The sequence below is a fragment of the Pantherophis guttatus genome, chromosome 4 (assembly GCF_059756535.1).
Source record: "Pantherophis guttatus breed Tessera chromosome 4, ASM5975653v1, whole genome shotgun sequence".
Classification (NCBI taxonomy): domain Eukaryota; kingdom Metazoa; phylum Chordata; class Lepidosauria; order Squamata; family Colubridae; genus Pantherophis; species Pantherophis guttatus.
The window spans coordinates 11,587,938-11,613,810 of NC_142066.1; the positions used below are offsets into that span (position 1 = coordinate 11,587,938).

Below are 25,873 nucleotides of genomic sequence, written 5' to 3' on the forward strand. Positions count from 1 at the left end.
TTTCCTGTTTATCCTGTTGTAGGGCCTCAGCAATCAACTCCGCCATCACTTGCCCCAAATCTTCTTTACCTTCCATTACATTTTGGAATCATAGGTAGAAAGCCACCCGGTCCATCTCCAACTGAACGATTGAATCCTCGAGTCCTCTGTTTTGAGCCATCAATTTTTGGTCTACCAATTCAAGCTTTTTTTCATTTTGTTCCACCCTAGTTTCTACTTTCTTTATTTTTTGTTCATTTTTATGGATTGACTCTTGTATGTCATTCATTTTATAATCTAGGGATTTGATGTCTATCTTTAGTTCATCATGGTTGCTGGACATTTTCTCCTGCATTTTCACCATCGTTTCTTGTATCAGCATCAGGGTGGATTGCATGGCCTGCATTGTTGGGATTACCACAGATTTTTCGGTTTTTGATAGTCCTTCTGTCGATCTTTGAGATATGGGTGAGGCCATAGTAATTGTGGGGTTTGGAGTAGTTTTTTTTCCTGTTCTTTGCACTGTTGTGGAAAGACTTGCCATTTCTTTCAGGATCCTCTTTTGATCTCTCACTATCCTATCAATGTTCCTCTAAACTATTGTCCACTAGCGTTACCTATTTTACTTTTTCTTATTCTCCTTATCTGTCGCAATAGTGCTGGGATTAACAGAGGCATCTGGTCGAGCTGTGAGCGCTCGCCTCGTGCTTTTCCACTTGCCTGATTCCCTCTCTGGTTCGCAACACTCTCCAAGCTTTTGCGCCCCTAGGGGTCCCCAAAACACAAAGAAATCTGGGGTTGGAGAGCAGAGAGCACTCTCCTACCTCCGTATTGCCACAAATCGCCAACCAGAAGTCTGTAATTGCCATTCAAATAGCAAATCTTTCATAACAGTTACTGCATTACATTAGGGGTGAAATGCTCCCAGTTCGGAGAGGATCGCCCAATGCAGTAGCAATGGAGGCGAGTGGTTTGGAGAACCAGTAGCAAAAATCCCTGCCACCACCACCCCCCATGCCCAGCTGAGCTACACAATCATCAGAGGGTTTTGTTTTTTTTAACTTTTAAAAGCATTTTTTCTACAACCTGTTCGGCCAAAAAAATGCTTTTAAACATTAAAAAAAAAGCCTCTGATGATCGTGCAGCTCAGCTGGGATCGTCAAAGGCTTTTAAAAGGAAAAAAACCCTTTTTTTCTTTTAAATGCCTCTGATGAGCCAAGCTGAGTTGCCTGATCGTCAGAGACTTTTTTTCTTTTAAATGCCTCTGACGATCAGGCAACTCAGCTTGGATCGTCAGAGGCATTTAAAAGAAAAAAAGTTTCTGGAAATCAGGCAACTCAGCTGGGATTTTGAAAGCATTTTTTTACAACCTCTTCACCAAAGAGGTTGTAGAAAAAATGGTTTTAAAAGTAAAAAAAAAAAAATTGACCAAGCCATCCAGTCACATTACCCCCCACCACCAAGCCACACCCACAGAACTGGTAGTAAAAAATTTTAGATTTTACCATTCTTGATTAAATGATCTTTCCATTGATATATTATTTTATGGTACTACTCCTCCCCAAAAAAGTGGTGTATACACTTTTCCCAAAAAGTTTCCACAATTTTGGCCACTGCTGTACAAATACATTAAGAAGAATTAATATTCTGGCCATAGATCTTTCCTTCTTGAGCAAAATCAAAACATGAGTGGCTGCCATCGGAGGTCCTGCCACTTCTCAAGCTGTTCGGGTAACACTGCTATGCTCCTCTTTGAACCTTCTTTCAGAGTTTTCTTTTCTTTTCTAAAATGGAGTTGTAGATCTCCTCCGTCATGGGTGTGTAGTTCTTCTCCAAGTGATCCAGGAAGAAGAGGGGATCACTGATGGTGGCAGGATTGAATCCATCTCTCACCAGCTGAGCTTTGCACTGCTTGAAAGTTCCTGTGATCTCCAGCTTTTCCTGCAGGAAGAATAAGGCAGCGGTGAAAACAAAGAGATGAGAATTTGTCCTTCGCTATTGCCCTGCCTCATTAACAAAGCTAGTGAATAGTGCTTCCCTTATTCTCCTAGTGTGAGACAAATTAAAGAAATTTGTTCGATGGATTCCCACCAAGTGTTATTCCCCCACAAGAAAATCCATCACACCACTTTCTTAATGGTGGGATTCAAAAAATTTAGCAACTGGCTCCCTGCCTGGTTACTGGGTGGGTGTGGCCATGGCGGGTGTGGCCTACTCATCCTCCTGCACCATGATGAAGGGACTGTTTTTACCCTCCCCAGGCTCTGGAGGCTTTTCTTGAGCCTCTGGGAGGGCGATAATGGCCTCCCTTGGGCTTTGGAGGCCCTCTGGAGGCCAGAAATGGGCCCGTTTCTGGACTTCCGGAACTTCCAGGAGGCCTGTTTTTAACCCTCCCCAGCTCCGGTGGCTTTCCTTGAAACCCTTAGCAGTTTACAGAGTCAGCATATTGCCTCCAACAATTTGGGTCCTCATTTTACTCAAACTCAAATTGAGGGCAGCTGGCAGTCAGCAGATGTAGCCTGCAGTACGGCACTCTAACCACTGCACCACCACAGCTCATAAATCATCGACGTACTTCTACTTTTTAATAAAATGAAAGCATTTTTAAAGCAAAGAAACTCTGTGCAGATTCATTTGGTAACTTTCATTACTAGCAATCCTTACTATAATTTATTCCAGTTATGGTTGTTATTATTTTTTAAAAAATAAAATCAAACCTACATTTATTTCCTTTCCACTCATATTATGATTGGCATCAGCACTTCTACTTCTATTATACTTTAAGATGCTGAGGTATGTGGTTTTGAGTTATTTTTTTTCTAATGGTAAGCAAGAGCATAAATCAACTGTTTCTCACCTGGATACGAATGAAGTGGGGTATGGCATAGCTAGGGAGATAATCCTTGGTATGCATGAACAGTTTCTTTCCATCAAAGGGGCACCCATCCTTCAGCCGTATGGCTGCCATCCCAATCTTTCCTTCATGCCCTGGAACAAATCAGAATGGGATAATTGACAATAAGGATATATGTTGTATAGAAAAAAATAATAAAATCGTTGGTTGCTACTGCTAGGCCCGGTGACCCTCATTCTATCTTCTGTCCCCATAAAGCTGACAATATCTCATGCTCAGATCATGACTGATGCTATGATTTAGCCTTATCCCGCTACTTCCCATATCACAAAATATCCATTTTTGTTATGTACCGAATTTTTCAGAGTATAAGACACACCTTAGTTTTTGGGGAGGAAAATAAGAAAAACAAAATTCTGCCTCTGCCTACCAGCATCCATCGGTATTCATCTGTCAGTGTGTGAGAGAGTTGAGGGCTGTTTGGAAACTGAAATAGTATTTGCTGTGTGAGCAACAAGGAAGGAGACAGCAAGGAGCCTGGGCATGGCTCTGAGTCTGTGCTGAGCTCTAAACTAGTCTGCTGCTCAAAACTGAAACTGAAACTCCTCTCCTCTGCTTGTGTTTTTCTTGTATTTACTATCACGTTGGAAAACCTGCTTTTGGTATTGTATATTTACTTCATGTGTTGTATTATATATAAAGAGAAGTTATTGAATCCTGCTGAATCAGTTACTTGTGTGTGCTTTCTGGATGTGATTGCTGCTGCAAACTCTGAGCCCTTGCAGCAAATAGCAAACAGCCAGGTCAGCTTCAGCACATTATTGCAGCCTGATTTAGCACATTATTGCAGCCTGATTCAGCACAAGCAGCTGATTGGTGGGTGGATTGGCCTCCTGGAATATCCCCAATCAGCTGTTCCAGGCTTCAGGGGTTGCCACAGACCGTTGCAGCCTCTATACCTCACGTTTTTGGCTACATTAGGTGTATAAGATATACCCAAATTTTCACCCTCTTTTTTGGGGGGGGAGTGTGTCTTATACTTTGAAAAGTACGGTAACTAAAGAGTAGTTGCACATAATATTGCAGGTCTACTTGCAGTGCAAGGTAAAACTTCAAGATGGCACTAACTGAAAGAAAATATGGGACTGCTTCTCTATTCTATCTAACTTAGATTTTTCTACCTTGGATTTGTATCAATCAATTTACAGATGTGAAATAACTGACAGACTACAGGTAATGAATAATCTAGCCAACTTGTCAGTGGGTGGAGCCTCCTGCAGCCACCGCTACCAGTTCATCTGAACTGGATAGAACCGGCTGAATACCACCACTGGTGTGTAGAAGAGTGTGTAGGTGTTTCAAACTCACCTGGCACTGGTACTCCATATACATTGACTTCCTCAATGATATCCAAAACTGCCAATGTCATCTCAACCTCAGTGGTGGCCACGTTCTCACCTTTCCAACTGCCAAAACAGGAGGTATTTATTTCTTTCACGGGTCAGTAGAATGTATTAATAATGTATTATTTAGCATTTGGATATTCCTGTAGATGGCTTCACTCACAAGATTTATGTTGCAATATTTTCAGGATCAGACTCAATAAGATCAACAAGAGTTAAAGATTTAACTATATATTCTTTTATTTACATTAGGCATTCTATATTCACTGAATATTCACAGATAGAAGCGGGGGAAATGGTGTAGGTAGCTCCTTATATATACAATGGGTGGAGCTATATGTGGGAGTGGTGAATTATGAATACATTAAGAAGTGAAGAATAAGTTAACCCCTGATACCCTGTCTGTACACTATTTACACATTGGAGAATAAGGCATTTATATCTGACAAATCCCCCTCTAAATGCCGATTCGTTATACAACACCAGTTACATTCAGATTCAGGACAATACAAAACATACAACTTAGAGGTTAAGTATTTATGTTGTTTAGAAGGTAAAGGCTTCGTTAATATATCAGCTAATTGTTCTGAAGTGTCACAATGCACTGCTTTAATAAATCCATCCTGAGATAATTGTCTCACATGTTTAAATTTTATATCTATATGTCTGGACCTTTGTCCAATGGCATCAGATCTAGATATTTCAATGGCTGCTTTATTGTCTTCATGCATAACAAAAGGCAGAGCAGGTTTTTTCCAGACATCTGAAATTAAATCATTAAACCATACAAGATTATTTGCGGCCTTGGATAAACAAACATATTCCGCTTCTGTTGTTGAAGTAGCCACTAGTTCTTGTTTACCAGTGTACCAGTAGACTGGACAGTCATTTAAGAGAAATACATAACCAGATGTGCTTTTTCTGCATGAGGTGTCTCCAGCCCAATCTGCATCTGCATAACACATAAGCTTTGGTTCTTTAATATCATTAGGTTCTAACATTAAACAAAAGTCTAGTGTACCTTTTAAATATCTTAAAATTCTTTTAACAGCTTCCCAGTGGTACATTGTTGGTTTGCTGACATGCCTAGATAATAAATTAAGTGGTAAAGCGATGTCCGGTCTAGTCCAATTAGATATGTAAAGGAGTGAACCTATGATTGATCTATAGAATGTATTGTCCTTGAACTCGGGAGAAGATTCATCAGAATTCCTTAGAAAGTCAGTTTGCATAGGGGTATCACAAGGTTTGGCATTGTTTAAGTTGCATTTATTTAAAAGATCTATGATCTTATCTCTCTGGGTAAGTTTGAATCCCCTTTTTGTCTTATTAATTTGGACACCAAGGTATTTGTTTACCTTGCCTAAAGATTTCAATGAGAAATGTTCATTTAGTTTAGTTACAAAAGTTTCTCTTCTTTCCTTATGTTTTCCTATGTATAAAATGTCATCCACATAAATCAATACAAATTCAATGTAATCATCACCCCTCTTGACAAAGAAACAATTATCAGCAGTGGTAGCGTTGAAGTCCATGGTCTTAAGTACTTTTACTAAACAATCATACCACCGTTTACCAGATTGTTTTAGCCCGTATAAACTCTTGTTTAACAACCAAGTCTCATTTTTGTTTGTGTATGGACTATGAGGTGCTCTCACGTATATTTCTTTATCTAATTTTGCGTGTAGGTACGCAGTCTGTATGTCATACTGGAATACATCTAGATTGAGTGCTGAAGCTACCACTAGAGCTGTTTTGACACTCTCTGTTCTTACAGTGGGGGAATACGTGTCAGTATAGTCCTCTGGATATTTCTGTGCATAACCCTGTGCAACTAATCTAGCTTTGTATAGAGTATTTCCTCCCTCTAAATTCTTAATTTTATATATCCATCTGGTACCAATAATTGTCTTATCTTTAGGTGCAGATGCAGGTGTAAATACATTTAGTCCTTGTAAACTTTCCATCTCTTTCTTCATTGCTAATTCCCATTTTTCTTTTTCTTCGTGAGGAAGTTTTAACACTTCCTCGTATGTATTGGGTGTTGTTGGTTCACCATTCATGTGCATTACATAATCCTTGTATTTATTTGGCATTTGATTTCTGGTGTTTCTAATGATTTTTTCTGGTTTACTATCGTTATCATGCAAATATCTTGCTTCCTTTTTTGTTAGTGTATCTGTCTTTATTTTGAGTTGGCTATTTGTCCAAGTTTTGGTTTTGTTTTTATATTTGTTGATATTTTGTTTTTCTATAGTCCCTTTCTCATGAGATTTTGTATCTTCATGTTTATTTGGGAATATCTCATTAAGATGTAATTTAGACCAGTTAGCTTGTTCATGGAACACAGCTGTTCTGGAGACTATAAATTTGTTGTTACTATCAATGAATCTGTATCCTTTAGTGCCGGTCTCATATCCCATGAATCTGAGTCTCCTGGACACATTTTCTCCCTTTCTTCTTAATTGTTTAGGTATGTGTACGTCTGCTGTGACTCCAAATATATGCATGTGTGCTAATTTTGGTTTTCTATTATACATCACTTCATATGGTGTCTTATTTATAATGCTGGACCATGTTCTATTTTGTGTGTAATTTGAATAATGTAAGGCTTCTGACCAGAATTGTTTGCTTAAGCCAGCATCTTCCAATGTGCATCTAATCATGGTTTGTAATGTGGAATTTTTTCTCTCTGCAATCCCGTTTTGGAACGGAGAAAATGGACTAGATGTGTAATGTAACATTCCTTTGTCTTTTAACCATTGCGAGAATTCTTTAGACATGAATTCGCATCCTCTGTCTGTCATAATTTGTTTTATTTTGATGTTGTGTTGTGTTTCTATGCGTTTGTAAAATTCTTTAAATTTTTGAAATGTTTCATCTTTGTGTTTTAGTGTGTAAACAAATCCATAGCGGCTATAATCGTCCACTATTGTCAGGAAGTAACGTTTCCTATAAGTGATTGATGGAGTTAATGGACCAACTAAGTCCATGTGTACTAAATCAAAAATTTTGTTAGTTGATCTGGTAGATTTTCTTGGCCTGGGACTAGTTTTTAGTTTTGTAGATTTACATACTGAGCATTCCAGATAATTTTCACAATTCTTTATTTTAACACCTTCTGCGTGTTCAGTCATTTTTTGCACTACAGGAAAACTGGCATGTCCTAACTTCCTATGCAATATGTGAGCACACTCATCATGAATTGGTTTACCTATCTTTGGCTTCTTATCGTTGTGTGCATCTGTGTGATCATGAGATATTTTACATTCATCATTGTCACTGTTGCTAACATTCTCATCATCTATTTCAATACAATCTTCCATATTTGAATCAATGTTATGTAACCATTTTTCTTTTGTTATTAGGTAAGGTAGTCCTCCTTTAGTCACCACAGTGCCTACATTTATTTTATTCTTTTCCAAAGTTGCCTTTCCTTTTGAAAAGACAATGTTAATGTCAGAATCTCTGCTTAGTTTTATGGCACTTAATATGTTATGAGGTATTTCAGGTATTAGTAATACCCCCTCTATTTTTCCTAAACCAGGCAAGGTTACATTTCCTCTACCTAATACTTGAACCTTTTCTTGGTTAGCTACCTTAATTACAAATTTATCTTCTGCAAATGAAGACAATATACTTTTGTTATTAGTGGTGTGATTAGTTGCTCCAGAATCAATAAGCCAATTATTGTTCTCACTTTGTTGTGTGTTAGTGTTGTCTTGTTTATTTAATCCATTCAGTGAACCAGACTTTCTATCCTTTGAATTGTCTCTGCCCCCTCTATTCTCTCTGTGATTTGGTGGGCTCCTATATCTATGCCTTTCTATAGAAGGCTGTCTATAATCGTATTTGTTTCTGTATTCTGATCTATATCTTTCTTTTAAGAATTTTGGGCAATCTCTTCTATTGTGTTCCCTGGATCCACAATTATGACATTTAAATGTTCCACTATATTTTTCTTGGAAAGCTACTTTCCTATATGGTTTATGTTCTGTGTGATTGTTAGAACGATTCCTTCTAGAATTATCTTCTGTTATCAATTTGTTAGATAGACTTTCTATGGATAAATACCCTAGATTGATTGTGTCTAAATGTGACATAAAATTGTCCCATGATGGGTCAAGTGAGTTGATAATGACACTTTTCATTGTTTGGTCTGAAATCACTTCCCCCCTCAAATGCAGTTCAGCTCTTATTTTGTTCAAAGATATTAAATGTTCACTTATGGAAACCCCTGGTTTTATCCTAGATGAAAAGAAGTCTTTAGATATCCTTGTGGTGGTGGCTACACTGTCACTGTGAAACAAATTAAACATGCATTGAATAATTTCTGAAACAGTCAAATTTGGCTTAATGCTGTGATACATTGCAGGAGACACACTAGATATTATTAAGAAAAAAGCTCTATGGTGTAAACAATCTATTTTTAGTGTCCAAGGTCTTTTTGGGGGACTAGTGATAAAAAACAGTAAGTTTTCCTTCATAAAGACAACCTGGAGCTGTTGATACCATTCTTGTAAATTAATGCCATCAACCCTTAGTTTTGGGAAGTCACTGGGTAAATTTCCGACATTATTGGGTCCATTACTTACAACCTGAGGTAGTCCGTGGTCTCGTAAATGCAGAAAATTGCAAAACGGCATGGGGATGCTCGCTACGAGTCTGCATGATCTTCTCTCCTGTTCATGTCTTCCCGGATCGTCAGCGTAGTTTCGCGCATGCGCGTTGCCCATTTCTTCTTCGGCGTCGTCGTGGAAGGTTCTCCTCATTGCGGCCCGCTCGCTCTGCTCCTCTTCAGATGAGTCGGTCTCTGGTTCGACTTTGGGGGTTCTGGCGATGGTGGCTGTTCTTCCTCTTCTATTGAAAGCGTTGGTGCTTGCTTCGGTCTGCGGCGTAGGGCGGTATCGGCAGGGCTCTCTGGGTTCCGGCGTCAGCGCTCTAGTAGTCAGGATGGGAGCGGGCAGGTCTTGAGGCATCGGCTTGCTCGTTCGCTTTTTTAGTGTCTTTTTAGTAATTTTCAGTTTTGGCCCAAATGCAGCAAAGAGCGTTTTCATCGCTGATTTTATTTGATGTTTTGTTGGATCTTCCTCGCTTTCTGGTTCTGATTCTTCTGAGGTGTTTGAATCTTCCTTTTCGTTTTCGTTGTCCGATAATATTTTTCGCGCCAGAAATTTTGAATTGAGATTGCTGATTGGCTCTTCTTCGTTCATCTTGGAGGCCGGTTGAAACCAAGATGGCCGCCATTCAAATTTTTGCGCGGGATCATCGTTTTTCTTTTTTGTAATGATTTTCTCCGCAGTCATATTACTCACTATTTTTGGATCTTTGGGTTTTTCATTGGTGATGTTTTTCTCTCTCGCTGCTCCGCTGTTCTTTAGCATATCTTGGAGGTTCGCGATGAGGCTTTCATCATTCTTCTGGCTTTTTAATAGTTTTAATATCTCTGACCTGAGTTCGTTATTTTCTATTTCGATTTCCTCCTGGTCATCAATTATTTCTTCGTCTTCAGTGGTGTATTCTTCGGATTCTCTCGAAATTGCATTCGTGGATTCGTTGATTATTTCTTGTTCCATTTCCATTTCTTTGCTGTAGGCCCTGGTGTTGGGCCTATCTTTCTTAGACATTTTAAAGCTTTTTATTGAGTCAATTAACCATCCTCTGCTACCAGTTTGTTGCAATATTTTCAGGATCAGACTCAATAAGATCAACAAGAGTTAAAGATTTAACTATATATTCTTTTATTTACATTAGGCATTCTATATTCACTGAATATTCACAGATAGAAGCGGGGGAAATGGTGTAGGTAGCTCCTTATATATACAATGGGTGGAGCTATATGTGGGAGTGGTGAATTATGAATACATTAAGAAGTGAAGAATAAGTTAACCCCTGATACCCTGTCTGTACACTATTTACACATTGGAGAATAAGGCATTTATATCTGACAATTTATTTCTGGGTTTGTGACCAGGGGAACATGTTACTTAACACACTGAGGTAAACTCAAGGGGATGAGCCTGCTAGCAAGCATAGGGAGAATTCCTAACAATGGAGGAAGTTATTTACTATGGTTACTCAGCCAGGAATGGGATTCAGAAATTTTAGCAACTGGTTCTCTGCCCGGTTGCTGGATGGGCAGTTTGCTTGAGCCTCTGGGAGGGCAAAAACAGCCTCTCTGGGCTCCAGAGGCCGGGAACAGGCCTATTTTTGGACTTCCAGTACTTCCAATAGGCCCTTTTTTGCCCTCCCCAGGCTCTGGAGGCTTTTGTCGAGCCTCAGGGAGGGCAAAAATGGCCTCCCCGGGCTCCGGAGGCCCTCCGGAGGCCAGAAACAGGCCCATTTCTGGACCTCTGGAACTTCCAGTAGGCCCATTTTTCGCCCTCCCAGAGCCTCCGCACAGACCCTGCAGTTACCTGGCATCTAAAAGTGTGGAGACTCCTGGGAGGGGTGGGGAGGCATGGACAGGGTCAGCCAGTCCTTACAACTACTGGTTCGGCAAACAAGATTAAAACTAGCATCCGATTTGTCCGAACCGGTCCGAACCAGCTGAATCCCACCACTGCACTCATGCATAGTAAATAATGTTTGTGTGAATAAATGCCCATGACTGACAGAGGGTTAAAAGAAAATAACAGTGATAATTACTTTGTTAACCATGTTAATGGAATAAACCATTGATTAATTATAATATAAGCATGGATTAGGTCACCATCACATAAAATCTAACAAAATATGTTATCCATTAGAAAAAGAATATATGCAGCTCAGGGTTGAAATGTTAGGTTTTAGTGCTCTCTGAGCTTGCTTGTTTCCTTGCAGACAATTATTACCAGACTTGGGACCATCATCAATGCCCTGTATGGGTTGGTGCCATAGATAGGGGGTGGGTGGGTTGTAGGGTTATTGTTCAGTTGTACTTTGGAATTCACTACGATTTATAGAGTATTTTTCAATCCTAGCAACTTTATGATGTATGCTGGTTGGGGAATTCTGGGAGTTGGTTCATACCCTCTAAACACAGCAGTATAGTGTATTGTTGTAGAATAGCAATAATTTGGTTCTTTAGAGTTCTTAGGGATGATTTTGTTTCTGCTTTGAAATTATTCAAAGCAGAGATGTGATTCATATTGGATATTTCATGAACCAAATAAAGGTGGTTGGTTACCACCTTTAAAGCACTCCATGGCATAGGACCTGGGTATTTGCAGGACCGCCTTCTGCTGCCAATAGCCTCCCACCGACCAGTACGCTCCCACAGAGAGGGACTCCTCAGGGTGCCGTCAGCCAGGCAATGTCGGCTGGTGACCCCCAGGGGGAGGATCTTCTCTGTGGCAGCTCCTGCCCTCTGGAATGATTTGCCCCCGGAGATACGAAGGATATCGGATCTCCGGGTCTTTTGCCGTGTCCTGAAAACTTTTCTTTTCCATCAAGCAGGGCTGGCGTGAACCCCCTCCCCCTTTTTTAGTCTTTTTTAGTTTTTTAGTTTTTAAATTGTCATTGGGTTTTAATTGAATTGTTTTAAATTGGGGCAGTTATGTAATTCTTTTAATAATTTTAAATTTTGTATTGGTATGTGTTTTAGTTCTGGCTAAACTACCGGTTCTAGCCCTAACCCTAACCCTGAGTCCACTAGGAAAAGGGTGGTATACAAATTGAATAAAATAATAAATAATAATTGAATCAAAATCCTAGATTAGTTATCTAAGGATTAGCCAGCATCTTTGAACTCCTCCTCCTTCTCCCCCTCCTCCCCCTCCTCCTCCTCCTCCATTTTCCAACAGGTGCAGGATCAGAGGTGGGATTCAGCCAGTTTGGATCAGTTCGGGAAAACCGGAAGTTAATTGTAATCTGGTTTGATGAACCGGTAGTTGCAGGGACTGGCTGACTTTGCCCTGCCCTCCCAGGAGTCTCCATGTGCCCCATTTTGGGTGCCAGGTAAGTGCAGGACCCATGCAGAGGCTCTGGGAAGGTGAAAAATAGACCTACTGGAACTATTGGAAGTCTGGAAATGGGCCCATTTCTGGCATCCGGAAGGCTTCAGGAGCCCAGGTGAGGCTGTTTTTGCCCTCGTGAAGGCTCGAGGAAAGCCTACAGTGCCTGCAGAGGGCAAAAAATAGCCCTACCGGAAGTACCAAAAGTCCAGAAATGGGCCCGTTTCCAGCCTCTGGAGGGCTTCTGGCGCCCAGGGAGGCTGTTTTTGCCCTCCAGGAGGCTTGAGGAAGGCCTCTGGAGCCTGGGGAGGGCAAAATTGTCACCCTCCCGCCATGGTGAGGAAGCCAACTAGGCCATGCCCCCATGGCCACGCCCCCTCAGCAACCGGGCAGAAAACCGGATCCTAAAAAATTTTCAATCCCACCCCTGTGCAGGATCCACATTTTTGAGGGGATCAACCAAGTATTGATCAACAAACTCTCTCAATGGGTTGAGATAGCGTGATTGACCCAGAGTCACCCAGCCGGCTTCTAACTTGGTGCCTCTTAACCATTAAACCAAACTGGGTCTCTATCTTTGAACAGTACTGTCCTCAGTCAAATTTTTAACAGCAATAAAAAGTCATAAAGTATCAGTGAACACAAATGAATCCTGTCCCCATTCAGTATCTTACTTCAGACAAGCAAAACTACAGATCCAATTTAGCAACTAAATGAATAGTGAGACTCACCGGAAAGTATCTCCCACCCGATCATGGAAATAGATAAAACCTTCCTGGTCTTCCCTCAAAAGATCTCCGGTATTAAAATAACTGTCTCCTTTCTTCAGGACATTACGCAGAATTTTCTTCTCTGTGTTTCCATGATCTCCTGCATAGCCGTCAAATGGGACTGTCTTACTTATCTTCATCACCAGTAAGCCTGCCTGTCCTAGACATCAAAAGGGAATCAAGTGGAATCAAGTGGTCTCACAACAAAGAACCAATAGCACCTCTAAATAAGGATTATCCGATCTTCCAATCATCAGCTGCTAATAACTTCCCAAAAGACAAAGCGAGTTATAATCCTCAGCCTTTTCTCGCTTGCACTTTCCTCACTTCAGCATAAGTATGTGCTAGCAACCTTTTTGCACTGTATCCTCATGACATCATCATCATCCAATGTGTCCAAAAGGAGTGTGACTATCGGTTGATATGAATGGATTGTTGATTTATGCTCTGTCTTGAATGGATAGGCCCGTGATGGCGAACCAATGGCATGGGTGCCACAGGTGGCACGCAGAGCCATATCAGAGCAAGTATTGGCCTAACTCAACTCCAGTGTCCGTGCGGGTGCCAGCCAGCTGATTTTGGGCCTTCTGGGCCCACTGGAAGTCAGGAAATGGACTATTTCCAGCCTCTGGAGGGACTCCGGAGGGGTGGGGGCAGGGGTGGGTTCTAAATTTTTTTACTACTGGTTCTGTGGGCATGGCTTATTTTGTGGGTGTGGCTTGGAGGTCATGTGACTAGGTAAGTGTGGCTAGCTGGTCAGAATCATTTCTGGAAGGTCCTCACACTTACGACCAGTCCTCACACTTACGACCCGACTCATTTGTTTCCTTTTAACACTGATCAGCTGTAGGACGGCCCTTTGAAGCCCCGCGGCAAGAGTTTAAACAGTTTTTTTCCCTCTAGTCATCAGCTGGGACTCAGGAGGCAGCAATAGATTGGGGGTGGGACCAAATAAAAGGTAAGAATAACGTGGGTGGGTGGAGGGGTGGGAGGGCGGGTGGGGGGGAGAACCGGTTCGGTGACGTCATATTGTCACCGCTACCGGCTCGGCTGAACCGGACCGAACCGGGAGGAACCCACCACTGGGTGGGGGAAGCTGTTTTCACCCTCCCCAGGTTCCAAGAAAGCCTCTGGAGCCTGGGGAGGGTGAAAAACAGGCCTTCTGGGCTGACTGAAGTCGGGAAATGGGCCATTTCCGGCCTCCAGAGGGCCTCGGGGTGGTGGTGGGGGCAGCAGTTTTCACCCTCTCCAGGCTCCAAGAAAGCCTCTGGCTTTTTGCCGTTGTGGGCCAAAAGCAGGGGGAGCGTGGGCGGGATGTGGGGGCATTGAATTATGGGTATGGGCATGCATGCATGTGACCCCCCCCATGCTCCCCCACTTTTGGCACGCGATGGCAAAAATGTTAGCCATCACTGGGATAGGCTATCTCTGGGATGGCGAAACTATGGCATGCCTGCCACAGGTGGCACACAGAGCCCTCTCTGCGGGCACGTGAGCCATCACCCCAGCCCAGCTCCACCACACATGCGCTCGTACCTCCCCCCAGCCAGCTGTGCATGAGAGGGTGCGGAGCACATACAAGAAATGCATGTGCATGCACAGGTGGGTGGGGTGCGCATGGGGGGGTGGGGTTGTGCATGCATTGCATTATGGGTTATAACTGCAGGGAGGCCTACTAGGCCCAAAATGGGGCATGGGAGTTGTGGCGCATCCCCCCACATCCTATTTTTGCTCCCAGTAGGTTGCAGGGAGGCCTACTAGGCCAAAAACAGGGTGCGGGGTGATGCGGCATGCCCCCCTATGGCCCATTTTTGCTCCCAGGAGGCTGCAGGGAGGCCTACTAGGCCAAAAACAGGGTTCCAAAGGAGACAAAGGCTGTTGATAAGGCCGAAGGACTGTTTATGAAGAATTGGTTTTGGAATTAATTTGGATTAAGCTGAGAATGAAGTAATTTTCAGCTGTTCCAATAAATATGTTTGTTTAGGACTGAATATGTCTGGTAATAGCTACTTGGGCCTAGGTCACAACAATTTCTTCCTCAGTTTGTAATTCCAGTTTTGTAAAGACAGGTTGACTATTGTGGGAGGCATGGCCCATCCCCATCCTCAAGCTCTGCCACACATGAGGGATGAGCCTCCCACAATGGCCAACCTGACCTTGGGTGAACTGGTTGTTAAATTACACACACCCCTCCACATCAAAGTGGATCCTGGGCACTGCACTGCAATGGAGAAATGGGCAACGGAGCGGCTGGCACAAAGGAAGGAGGAGGGAAAGAAGCCTCCTCCTTCCCTCATGCCGGCTGCTGCGTTGCCCGTTTCTCCATTGGAGTCAGCACAACACCCAGGATCCACTTTGATAGCAGGGGTAATTTAACAACAATAACGCTTGAACCGGTGCGAACCGGCTGAACACCACCACTGGATTGGCTGCAATATCATGATCAAAACTCACATGCCTCAGTAAATATTAAAAGGGTTAAGGTTTTGATTGCACAATCACAGCTGCCAGCTTGATATTTTTTACACATGGTCTCCTAAACAGTGAAAGTTTTAGAAACTTTTTTTAAAAAGTTTGTTTTTTTAAAGAAAAATGGATGTGTGAATTTTCTTTTAATAATATATCATATTACGAAATGACATAGACCAGGGGGTCCCCAATTCCCAAGCTACAGCCTGCTAATGGGCCATGATGTTCTGCCCCAGCTATGGATCTCAAAGAACACAGCACACACAAAGTCTGTACAAACCTTAGTTTACTAAATTAAGTAAGTTTTTTTTTCCAAACAAAGGCTGTTAATTAACTTTCTTAACAGCCTACAAGAATCCAAAGAATAAATAATCTTAATCTTACTAATCTTATTTACTGGCAGAAAGCCCAGAAGCAATTTGCAAAGAACTAAGATCAAGGAAGGCACAAAGGAGAGTGAACAAAGTTGTTCCCTGCAAATTGCTTCAGTTGGCATTCCTCCTTAAATAGACTAAGGGATTGGCCAATTAGTCCCAAGCCTTACTCTTGAGAAGACCTCCTCCTGAGGAGCCACTCCTGCCTTTTGGCAGCTCTGCGTGCCCATGCATCCAGAAGAGACTCCTCCTCTTCGTCCTCTTCACTTAAGGGAGCTTCTGAAGGCCCTGGCTGAATCTCTGCCTCTGGTACCACAGCTTCTCCAGCCTCATTGTCTGACTCGAGTGCCAGCTGCACAGGCTGCTGGCACAGCACCACACCAGCCTCCTCATTGTCCAAATCAGCCACCAGTCGCACAGGCCGCATACGGGCCACAACACATGACCTGTTTGCAACTGGGCTATGGAAGCATTGGGTGAGCATATGCATGTATCTCCACTTGCTTGAACAATGGGAGAGCACGTGCGTGTGTGCTCCATTTGCGTGAACAGCGGGCACATGTGTGCATGCTGCTCACACAAATGAAGCTGCACATGCGTGTTATGGCCACTCATGTAGAACCATCCCCTTTTCCTCCCCTGCCGGTCTGCAAAGCCAGAAGGGTTGGGAAACTCTGCCATATACCTGATGTTGCCTGGGATTTAAGTTCAAAACCATTCTTAAAGATCCATCTCATCTTGGGCACCCCCCCCCTTTTCTTTTTTTTGAACTATTACCATCTGGCAGATAGTACAGGTCAATAAAGACAAGGACAAATAGGCTGAAAAACAGCTTCTATCCCAGGGCAATAGCCATATTGAACTCTACGGAATAGTGCAATATCGGGTTTTCAATTTCAATTATATAGAAGGTAAAGGAAGTATGTTTGTGTTTTTATTTTTATAGTTATAGTGTACACTGAAGACGGCATTGTACCATGTGCAGTGACAATAAAGTAAACTATAAACTGTATACTTCATGAGTCAAAAAGAGGGCTGTGAAAATATTTACAGACCCCTCACATCCTGGGCATAAGCTGTTTCAACTCCCACCCTCAAAATGGCACTATAGAGCACTGCACACCAGAACAATTAGACACAAGAACAGTTTTTTCCTGAAGCTCAATTGATTTGGAGGAGCAGGTTTGAAACGATTACACTGAAGCCGTATCTCTTTCTACGGGGTGAATTCTTGACAATGTAAAGTCTGATTTATCTTAAGTGTGTCTCGTTTTCTTTTTTGTTCATCTGTTTTAGAAAACATACCTGTAGGCACTCGTATACAGAGCCCCTTCTCATCTCTCACAGGCTGATCTGCATCCACATCATATTGCAGAAATTCATAGTTAAGAAATTTCTGAAATTGAACAGACAAGTGGAAATATGAGCCCCGGACAGGCACGAATGACAGGTTTATATGGGTTTGATGAGCAAAAGGAACTTCATGCTGGATAAAGAGGCCCAGCTAAACCCTGCAGAGCTAAAGCCTCTCCCTTTATCCTCTGAACAAACCTGTCATGTAGGGAGGCAGAGAAGTAGATATGTTTGGACAGATGTTTCTCAGGTTTTTTGTCACAGGCAAGAGGACATGCACTTCCATCAGGCATCCCATCAGGGGTGGGATTCTACCAGTTTGTATGAATCGGTAGCTCCGACAATCAGCTGGGAGTGAACCAGTTTGCTACGATGACCAGGTGGGCCCACCCTCCCGCTTTACTGACCTATAACTTCTCAGCTGATTCACATGGCAGAGCGGATTGCCGCGCCTCACCTTTGTTACTCCCCAGCAGTAACGTGGAAGGTAAGTTTTCGTTAAACTGCGCAATTACCAAACCGGTTGTTAAACCAGCAGGATCCCACCACTGCATCCCACCCTCACCTTTTGATGTAGTGGTGAAGGTGCTGGCCTAGAAACCGGGAGACTGTGAATTCTAGTCCCACCTTATGCATGAAAACCCAGTGGTGGGATTCAAATATTTTAACAACCGGTTCTGCGGGCATGGCTTGGCAGGCGTGGCTTGGTGGGCATGTGGCTTGGTGGGCATGTGGCTGGGTGGGCATGTGATTGAGTGGTCATGTGACTGAGTGGGTGTGGCTAACTCAATGTCACTCATGTCAAGGGACGCTTCGCCCAGCCTCTCCCCTCTCAGCCACTCCTTGTCACACCCAGCCTCAACATATCTATAGTTCTTTAGGGTTAGGGTTAGGGTTGGGATTGGGGTTGGGGTTGGGGTTGGGGTTGGAGTTGGAGTTGGAGTTGGAGTTGGAGTTGGAGTTGGAGTTGGAGTTGGAGTTGGAATTGGAGTTGGAGTTGGAATTGGAGTTGGCATTGGGGTTAGGGTTAGGGTTGGGGGTGGGGTTGGGGTTAAGGTTAGGGTTAGGTATGTCTTTTTCTTAAAATACTCCAATTACATTTCAAATAGTTCTAAATATATAATTTTTGACCCTATATTTCTATGTCTATACAGGCTAGAGGTCTAAGTGGCTAGAAGTGGCCCAGATATTTTCTTCTCATTACCTTAATATAGAAATTGGTCCTTCCCACTGCTCCAACTTTTCCTGCATAATTCATGAATCCACCACTTCCTTCTGTAGCTCCATAAACTTCGACGATTTTGATGGGTCCAAACCTATTCAGGAACTCCTTCCAAACCTCAAGTCGCATCCCATTGCCAATGGCCATTCTCACCCTATGGTCACGGTCATTGTCCCTCTGCAAGGTGAGATATCAAGGAAATTAGAGTTCTCCAAAATAAAAACTGTATTATGCAGCAAACCAAGTTTTTTTAAGAGATTGCTTGAAGAACATCCTACAAGATGGTGGGAAGGAGTGGCAGTCCATAAAGATTGTTTACAATTAGTTTATCAAATCTATGAGGAAACTTTACCTATTTCAGACTACAGTTGCATACAGTAGTGGCCAAAATTGGGGAAACTTTTGGGAAAAGTGTATTTTCTACAACTAGTTAATAACACCACTTTTTTTGGGGGGGGGGGTGGAGTAGTACCATAAAATTATATATCAATGGAAAGATAATTTAATCAAGAATGTAATGCAATAACTTTTATGAAGGATTTGCTATTAGAATAGCAGTTACAGTATAAAGAAGAAAAGTGAAACAAATAGAAAAAATGAGATATACAAAAATTACCACCATGTCAATACTTAGTTGGGTAACCTACCAGCCTCCATCGGTATTTATCTGGCTAGCGTCCTGTCAGTGTGTGAGAGAATTGAGGGCTGTTTGGAAATTGAAACAGTATTTGCTGTGTGAGCAACAAGGAGACAGTAAGGAGCCTGGGTATGGCTCAGCTCAACTGTTCTGTACTAAAGCTGCATGCTGTTCTGAAACTAAAACTAAAACAGAAACTGAAACTCCTCTCCTCTGCTTGTGTTTTGCTTGTATTTACTACCACATTGGAAAACCTGCTTTTCGTATTGTATCTTTACTTCTATTAACTGGGTTTTATTGCTAGGTCGTTCTGACTAACAAGTTTCTTTAGTCGGCCCCATAGATTTTCAATTGGGTTAAGGTCTGGGCTATTCCCAGGCCATTCCAGCAGTTGAATATGATCATCTTGAAACTCAAAAAAACAAAAAAAAAGTGGTGTTATTAGCCATCAAACCTCAAAAATTCACTTTTCCAAAAAGGTTTCCACAATTTTGGCCACTAATGTAGTTATGATGCCTTTAGTTTAAACAGATAGAAATCCATGTCAACAATCACAGGTTTGGTTTTCAAATTCTGGGTAATACCTTACTATTAACTTTTTTTTTTTTTATTGCAAAAGTTTTACAATTACATTTTCACCCCTTTTTTCACCCCCCCACCTCCCTCCCCAAACTTCCCATCCTCCCTAACCCTCCCTAACCCTCCCCCCCAGACTTCCCTATTATGTACTCATAACTAATAATACTGATATATATACCTGAACCCATCCCTCCCCCTATATTATTTTCCCTCTTTATCTCTTTACATTAAGATATTTCTAATACATTATTTTCAAATAAAAGCTATTTGGTACTTTCTAGTTTGGTATTTGTTCTGAACATATTCTATCCACCTTTTCCATTCCCATTCATAAGTCTCTTGTGAACAATCTTTTAAATATGCTGAAATCTTCGCCATCTCTGCAAAACTGGCCATCTTCAAAGTCCATTCCTCGATAGTAGGCAAAGCTTCATTCTTCCAATATTTACCTATCAACAATCTTGCTGCTGTTATCATATACAATATTAATTTTATTTCACCCCGTGTAAAACCCTTAACTATTCCCAATAAAAACAATTGTGGAGAAAATTGAATTTTTTTCTTCAAAACATTCTGCATGACCCACCATATTTTTATCCAAAAAGCCTTAACTTTCCTACAGGTCCACCAAACATGATAATACGTAGCATCCAAACATTCACATCTCCAACATTTTGGCTGAATATTAGGGTACACACATGACAGCTTTTTAGGATCTAAATGCCATCTATAAAACATTTTATAAAAATTTTCCCTCAAATTCTGCGACTGTGTAAATTTAACATTCTGAACCCAAATTTTTTCCCATGTTTCCAACATCACTGGTTCTTCAAAATTTTGTGCCCACAAAATAGTAATACCTTACTATTAACTTGAATAGCATCTCTGAGCAAGTAGCAGGGACTCAACATTGACTAAAGCCTAGCAGAAATATTAGGAACTACCACAGTCTAGCATTTATAACCAAATGACTCAGAGGTGAAATCCAGCAGGTTCTGACAGGTTCTGGAGAACCGGTCGTGGAAATTTTGAGTAGTTCGGAGAACCAGCAAATACCACCTCTGGCTGGCCCCAGAGTGGGGTGGGAATGAAGATTTTGCAATATCCTCCCCGCAGGAGTGGGGAGGGAATGGGTATTTTGCAGTATCCTTCCCCTGGAGTTGGGTAGGAATGGATATTTTGCAATATCCTTCCCCTGCCATGCCCACCAAGCCACACCCACAGAACCAGTAGGGGAAAAATTTGGACTATTCCTAGAAAAGATGTTGTTTATTGTTCTTGTAAAAATGACCATTCCCTCTCTAACACCTCAACAGAAAAATTGTTGTCATCTACTAAGCTCCCCACAAATATTTCTACTTTTGAAAACTCCCTGTAATCCTTTGTTGGAGGAGATGTATAAAAGATTAATTCAGCCTTGGAATTGGCCAGTTTGAAATCAAACTGGTCACACAAATGCAAAGCTAAGCAACCCTGAACCTGTTGGTATCAGACAGCCATTTTTAAACTCCTAGGCACCTTTCTTAGAATACTTTTCTTTGTTTTACCTCCATATTTCTGGATCAGCTCCCAAAGCTCTTTTTCAGATGTTTTACAACCTGCTAAGACCTTGCTGTGAGGAATTTAAGAAGAAATAGTGCCACTGCAGAATAGCATCAGTCTACTTGTAACTAAACTATATATTCCCATATAAAGATACAACACAATTCTTCTGAGAAAGATTAGTAATACCATTCTTTTTTTCCTTGTACCTCTATAATAGATAGATTTATAAATACATATGAATCTGTACAGCTATATATATCTGTTCTATGATCTGTTGCTTGGCAAATATACCATGTTTTTCAGAGAATAAGACGCCCCGGAGTATAAGACGCACCTTACTTTGGGGGGAGGAAAATAAGAAAAAAAATTCTGCCTCTGCCTACCAGCATCCATCAGTATTCATCTGGCTAGTGTCCTGTCAGTGTGTGAGAGAGTTGAGGGCTGTTTGGAAATTGAAACAGTATTTGCTGTGTGAGCAACAAGGAGACAGCAAGGAGTCTGGATGTGGCTTAGCTCAAGTGTTCTATACTAAAGCTACATGCTGCACTGAAACTAAAATGGAAACTGAAACTCCTCTCCTCTGCTTGTGTTTTGCTTGTATTTGCTACCATGTTGGAAAACCTGCTTTTGGTATTGTATATTTACTTCATGTGTTACATTATATATAAAGAGAAGCTACTGAATCCTGCTGAATCAATTACTTGTGTGTGCTTTCTGGATGTGATTGCTGCTGCAAACTCTGAGCCCTTGCAGCAAATAGCAAACAGCCAGATCAGATCATCATTGCAGCCCAATTCAGCACAAGCAGCTGATTGGCGGGTGGATCGGTCTCCCAGAATACCCCCAATCAGCTGTTCCAGGCTGCAAGGATTGCCACAGACCATTGCTGCCTCCGTGCCTCACATTTTTGGCTACATTTGGTGTATAAGATACACCCAAATTTTCACCCTCTTTTTTTGGGAGGGGGACTCCAAAAAATACAGTATATATTCCCATATAAAGATACAACACTATTCTTCTGTGAAATATTAGTAATAATTCCATTCTTTTTTTCCCCTTTTACCTCTATAATAGATAGATTTATAGGTACATATGTATCTGTACAGCTACATATATCTGCTCTATGACCTGCTGCTTGGCAAGTATAATTATCATTTTTTTCATGAAATAGGAAACAGGGGAGGGAATTCAGTTACATGAAGGGACAAGAAATGGAAATAGGAGAAAGGAATACATAAACAGACTTAGCATTCATGACAAACTGTGCCTTGGACTCCACAATATGATACAAGCATAGTTATCTCCTAGATTTGCATCTGCATTGCCTGGACACTGCTACGTACAATCCGGCAAACAGTTCCCTTCTCATTCTTTGCAATATTGTTTTCTGAAGTATTAGTCCATCTTATCAATTACCTTTGGTGCATTACACAAGTAGCGCATCATTTCTCCCACATACTGGATCACAGTGACATGATAACGTCTGCAGTCATCCCAGTAATGAGAAACAGAGAACTTAGACCTCAGAACATGTGTAGCTCCTTAAATAAACAGAGAGAGAAAGTTCAGGAAGTTGCTGTGATCACTAGGTTAGAACCCTGAGCTGAAATGCTCCACCCTGCAGCTTTTCAATAGCATCTTCCCCTAGTTACTTAAAAAGGCCTAAAATGATTTGGCTCCAGGTTAGGGATGGGATTCAAATATTTTAGCAACTGGCTCTCTGCCCGGTTGCTGGGTGGGCATAGCCATGGTGGGTGTGGCCTACTCGGCCTCCTGCACCATAGTGGTGGGGGGAGACATTTTCACCCTTCCCGGGCTCCAGAGGCTTTCCTCCAGCCTCCGGGAAGGCAAAAACAGCCTCCTCCGGGCTCCGGAGGCCGGAGAAATGGAAACAGGCCCGTTTCTGAACTTCCGGAACTTCCAGGAGGCCCATTTTTTTCCCTTCCCAGGCTCCTGAGGCTTTCCTTGAGCCTCCAAGAGGGCAAAAATGGCCTCGCCTGGGTTCCAGAGGCCCTCTGGAGGCCAGAAATGAACCCATTTCCGGACTTCTGGAACTTCCGGGAGGCCCATTTTTCACCCTCCCAGAGCCTCCATGCAGGCCCTGCACTTACCTGGCATCCAAAATGGGCCATGTGGAGACTCCTGGGTGGGGAGGAGAGGTGCGGTGGAGGGGCCAGCCAGTCATCTCAACTACCAGTTCAGTGAACCAGATGTAAAATTAGCATTTGGCTCACCCAAATTGGTCCAAACCGGCTGAATCCCATTTTAGGCCTGCTTAAAAAGGCCTAAAATGATTTGGCTCCAGGACATTTGAAGAGGACAAAGTCAAGATATAAATCAGGTAAATAAATATATAAATTAAGAGGTTTTCTTCTCGGCAAGTTTCCTGCTTCTGTGAATGTCATTCTTCTGCAATCAGATCTCCAAATAGGTTGGGATGTTGGCAAGAAATAGGCCATTTAGGTTTATATATAACTTTTTTACAATTTATACAGTTGTGATCAGAAAATATTTGATCCCCACATATTTGGTCCACCAATCTATCCACCCACCCACTATTCAATGATTTACTAGTTGTTTTCTGCTTCTTTGTTTAGCTGGGTAGCCTTTACCACTTTATGAGGTAAAGTGGTAAAGAGGTGGGATTCAGCCAGTTCGGACTGGTACAGGTGAACTGGTAGTGCGACTGTGGGAGGCTCCACCCACCTACCCAGATGTAGTGCACGACCACTGCGCTTGCATGGAAGGCCGTATGCATGTGCAGAGGAGGTACGAGTGAGCAAAGCGAGCACACGTGCATGCACCCTCACATTTGCGAACCAGTAGGGAAGGTAAGTGAATCCCACCTCTGCATAAAACTGATACTATGACCCATCCTAGAATTACCTATTAGGAATAGGTAACAAATATTTCAATAAATAAATTAGCAAACAAAAAGGGATGTTATTCTCATGTCCTTCCATTAGGGAGATTGTGAGTTCAAATCCCATACAACTGTCATGTGAAAATGGTCAATAAGTCATTTTTTTCAGTGCTATTGTAACTTTGAATGGTCACTAAATGAACTGCTTTAAGTCAAGGACTACCTGTACACAGGGGTGGGAATGAAAAATTTCAGCAACCGGTTCACTGTCCGGTTGCTGGGTGGGCGTGGCCATGGGGGGCGTGGCCTACTCAGCCTCCTGCACCATGGCAGGGGACATTTTCACCCTCCCAGAGGCTGGAAATGAGCCTGTATCTGGACTTCTGGTACTTCCAGTACGCCTGTTTTTTTGCCCTCCCCAGGCTCCAGAGGCTTTCCTGGAGCCTCCAGCAGGGCAAAACGGCCTTCCCTGGGCTCTGGAGGCTCTCCGGAGGCTGGAAACAGGCCCATTTCCAGACTTCTGCTACTTTCAGTAGGCCCCTTTTTCACCCTCCCAGAGTTTTCGTGTGCACCCTGCACTTACTTGGCATCCCAAATGGGCTGTGTGGAGACTCCTGAGAGGGGTAGGCAGGGTGGGCAGAATCAGCCAATCCTTGGAACAACCGGTTCAGCAAACCAGATTAATATTAACATCTGGTTCATCCGAACTAGTCCGAACCAGCTGAATCCCTCCCCTGCCTGTACATCATTACTGTTGGTAAATAATTGACACTACAGCCTTCACGTCTTCCTGCTTGCCTCCTCCTTTTTTTCCCTAACTCCTTCATGCAGAGTTATTATTATCTTGCTGGGAAAGTATCTGAGGCAGGCTGTGATGTTCTCTGTTTTATGCTATACATAAAATATAAGATGATATAAGAACTCTGTGTCTCTTGATAACACTCTGAGGGTTAAGGTCTCTTTATGTGTATTCCAGGCTCCCTGGTCCTTTGTGCCTACCCAAGTCTATGGTCCCCATTAACCCAAGGAATCCAGCTGAGTGGTACAGAGGGAGTGGAGAATAAACAACATCCTTGTTATGGATGCTGGACATGCGAAACAGATGGGAAGCCGTGATTACTTTCTTCTGGGAAATGACAGCAGCTTTGGGGAGTCCTGGAGGAAAGTGAAAAAGAGAATATGAAATAAAGGATGCAATGAATTTAGAGAAAACGCAAGAAATGACCATTGACAATTAGTTTCCTGATTGTTTGCTTCACTCCATGGCTGACTTAGGGATTATATGACTTTGACATTTCAAAAGCACTCACTGGCAAAAGAAGGAGAAGGAGAAGGAGAAAGAGAAGGAGAAGGAGGAGGAGGAGGAGGAGGAGGAGGAGGAGGAGGAGGAGGAGGAGGAGGAGGAGAGGAGGAGGAGGAGGAGGAGGAGGTGGAGGTGGAGGAGGAGGAGGAGGAGGAGCACAGATCAATGAACTAAAGCTTTGAAGCATGCCAATTTTCATTCAACAACAGCATCACTAGATGACATGATCAGGGGTTAAATTTGACTGGTTTGGACCGGTTCGGGAGAACCAGTAGGGACAATTTGAATCGGTTTGCCAAACCAGTAAAAACCAACCCTGGTTGGCTCTGCCCATGCCTGCCTGCTCACCGCTCACCCTTTCTGGCTGTTTGACCCATTAACATTAAATGCTGCAGCAGAGAGAATCTAAACTTTTCATCCTCCATTCACAGAGAGGCTGCTCCAGCCAGTCCCTTTAAGGTAGTCCCTGGCAGGGAGGGGGCCGGGGGGTGACCATAAAGGGAGCAGCAGCTCTGCTGTGAATGGAGGGAGAACAGTTCAGCTTCTCCCTGCCATAGCATTCACTATGAGCCCTTCCGGTGCTCATGC

At 42.6% G+C, this 25,873-nt stretch overlaps 1 protein-coding gene across 1 annotated transcript in view; it reads right to left on the bottom strand.

Annotated features, from left to right (window-relative positions):
• Positions 1-1,658: 1,658 nt before the first annotated feature.
• Positions 1,659-25,873, bottom strand: part of LOC148113722 (long-chain fatty acid transport protein 2-like) — a 31,341-nt gene continuing 7,126 nt past the window's right edge. The window contains exons 3-10 of the mRNA XM_087891746.1: positions 24,982-25,137; positions 22,536-22,660; positions 18,341-18,535; positions 17,089-17,179; positions 12,902-13,100; positions 4,202-4,299; positions 2,837-2,967; positions 1,659-1,920 (exon numbers count right to left, since the gene is read on the bottom strand). Coding sequence (XP_087747872.1) covers positions 1,744-1,920; positions 2,837-2,967; positions 4,202-4,299; positions 12,902-13,100; positions 17,089-17,179; positions 18,341-18,535; positions 22,536-22,660; positions 24,982-25,137 — 1,172 coding nt within the window. The 3' untranslated portion in view covers positions 1,659-1,743. The remainder of the gene's footprint in view (positions 1,921-2,836; positions 2,968-4,201; positions 4,300-12,901; positions 13,101-17,088; positions 17,180-18,340; positions 18,536-22,535; positions 22,661-24,981; positions 25,138-25,873) is intronic.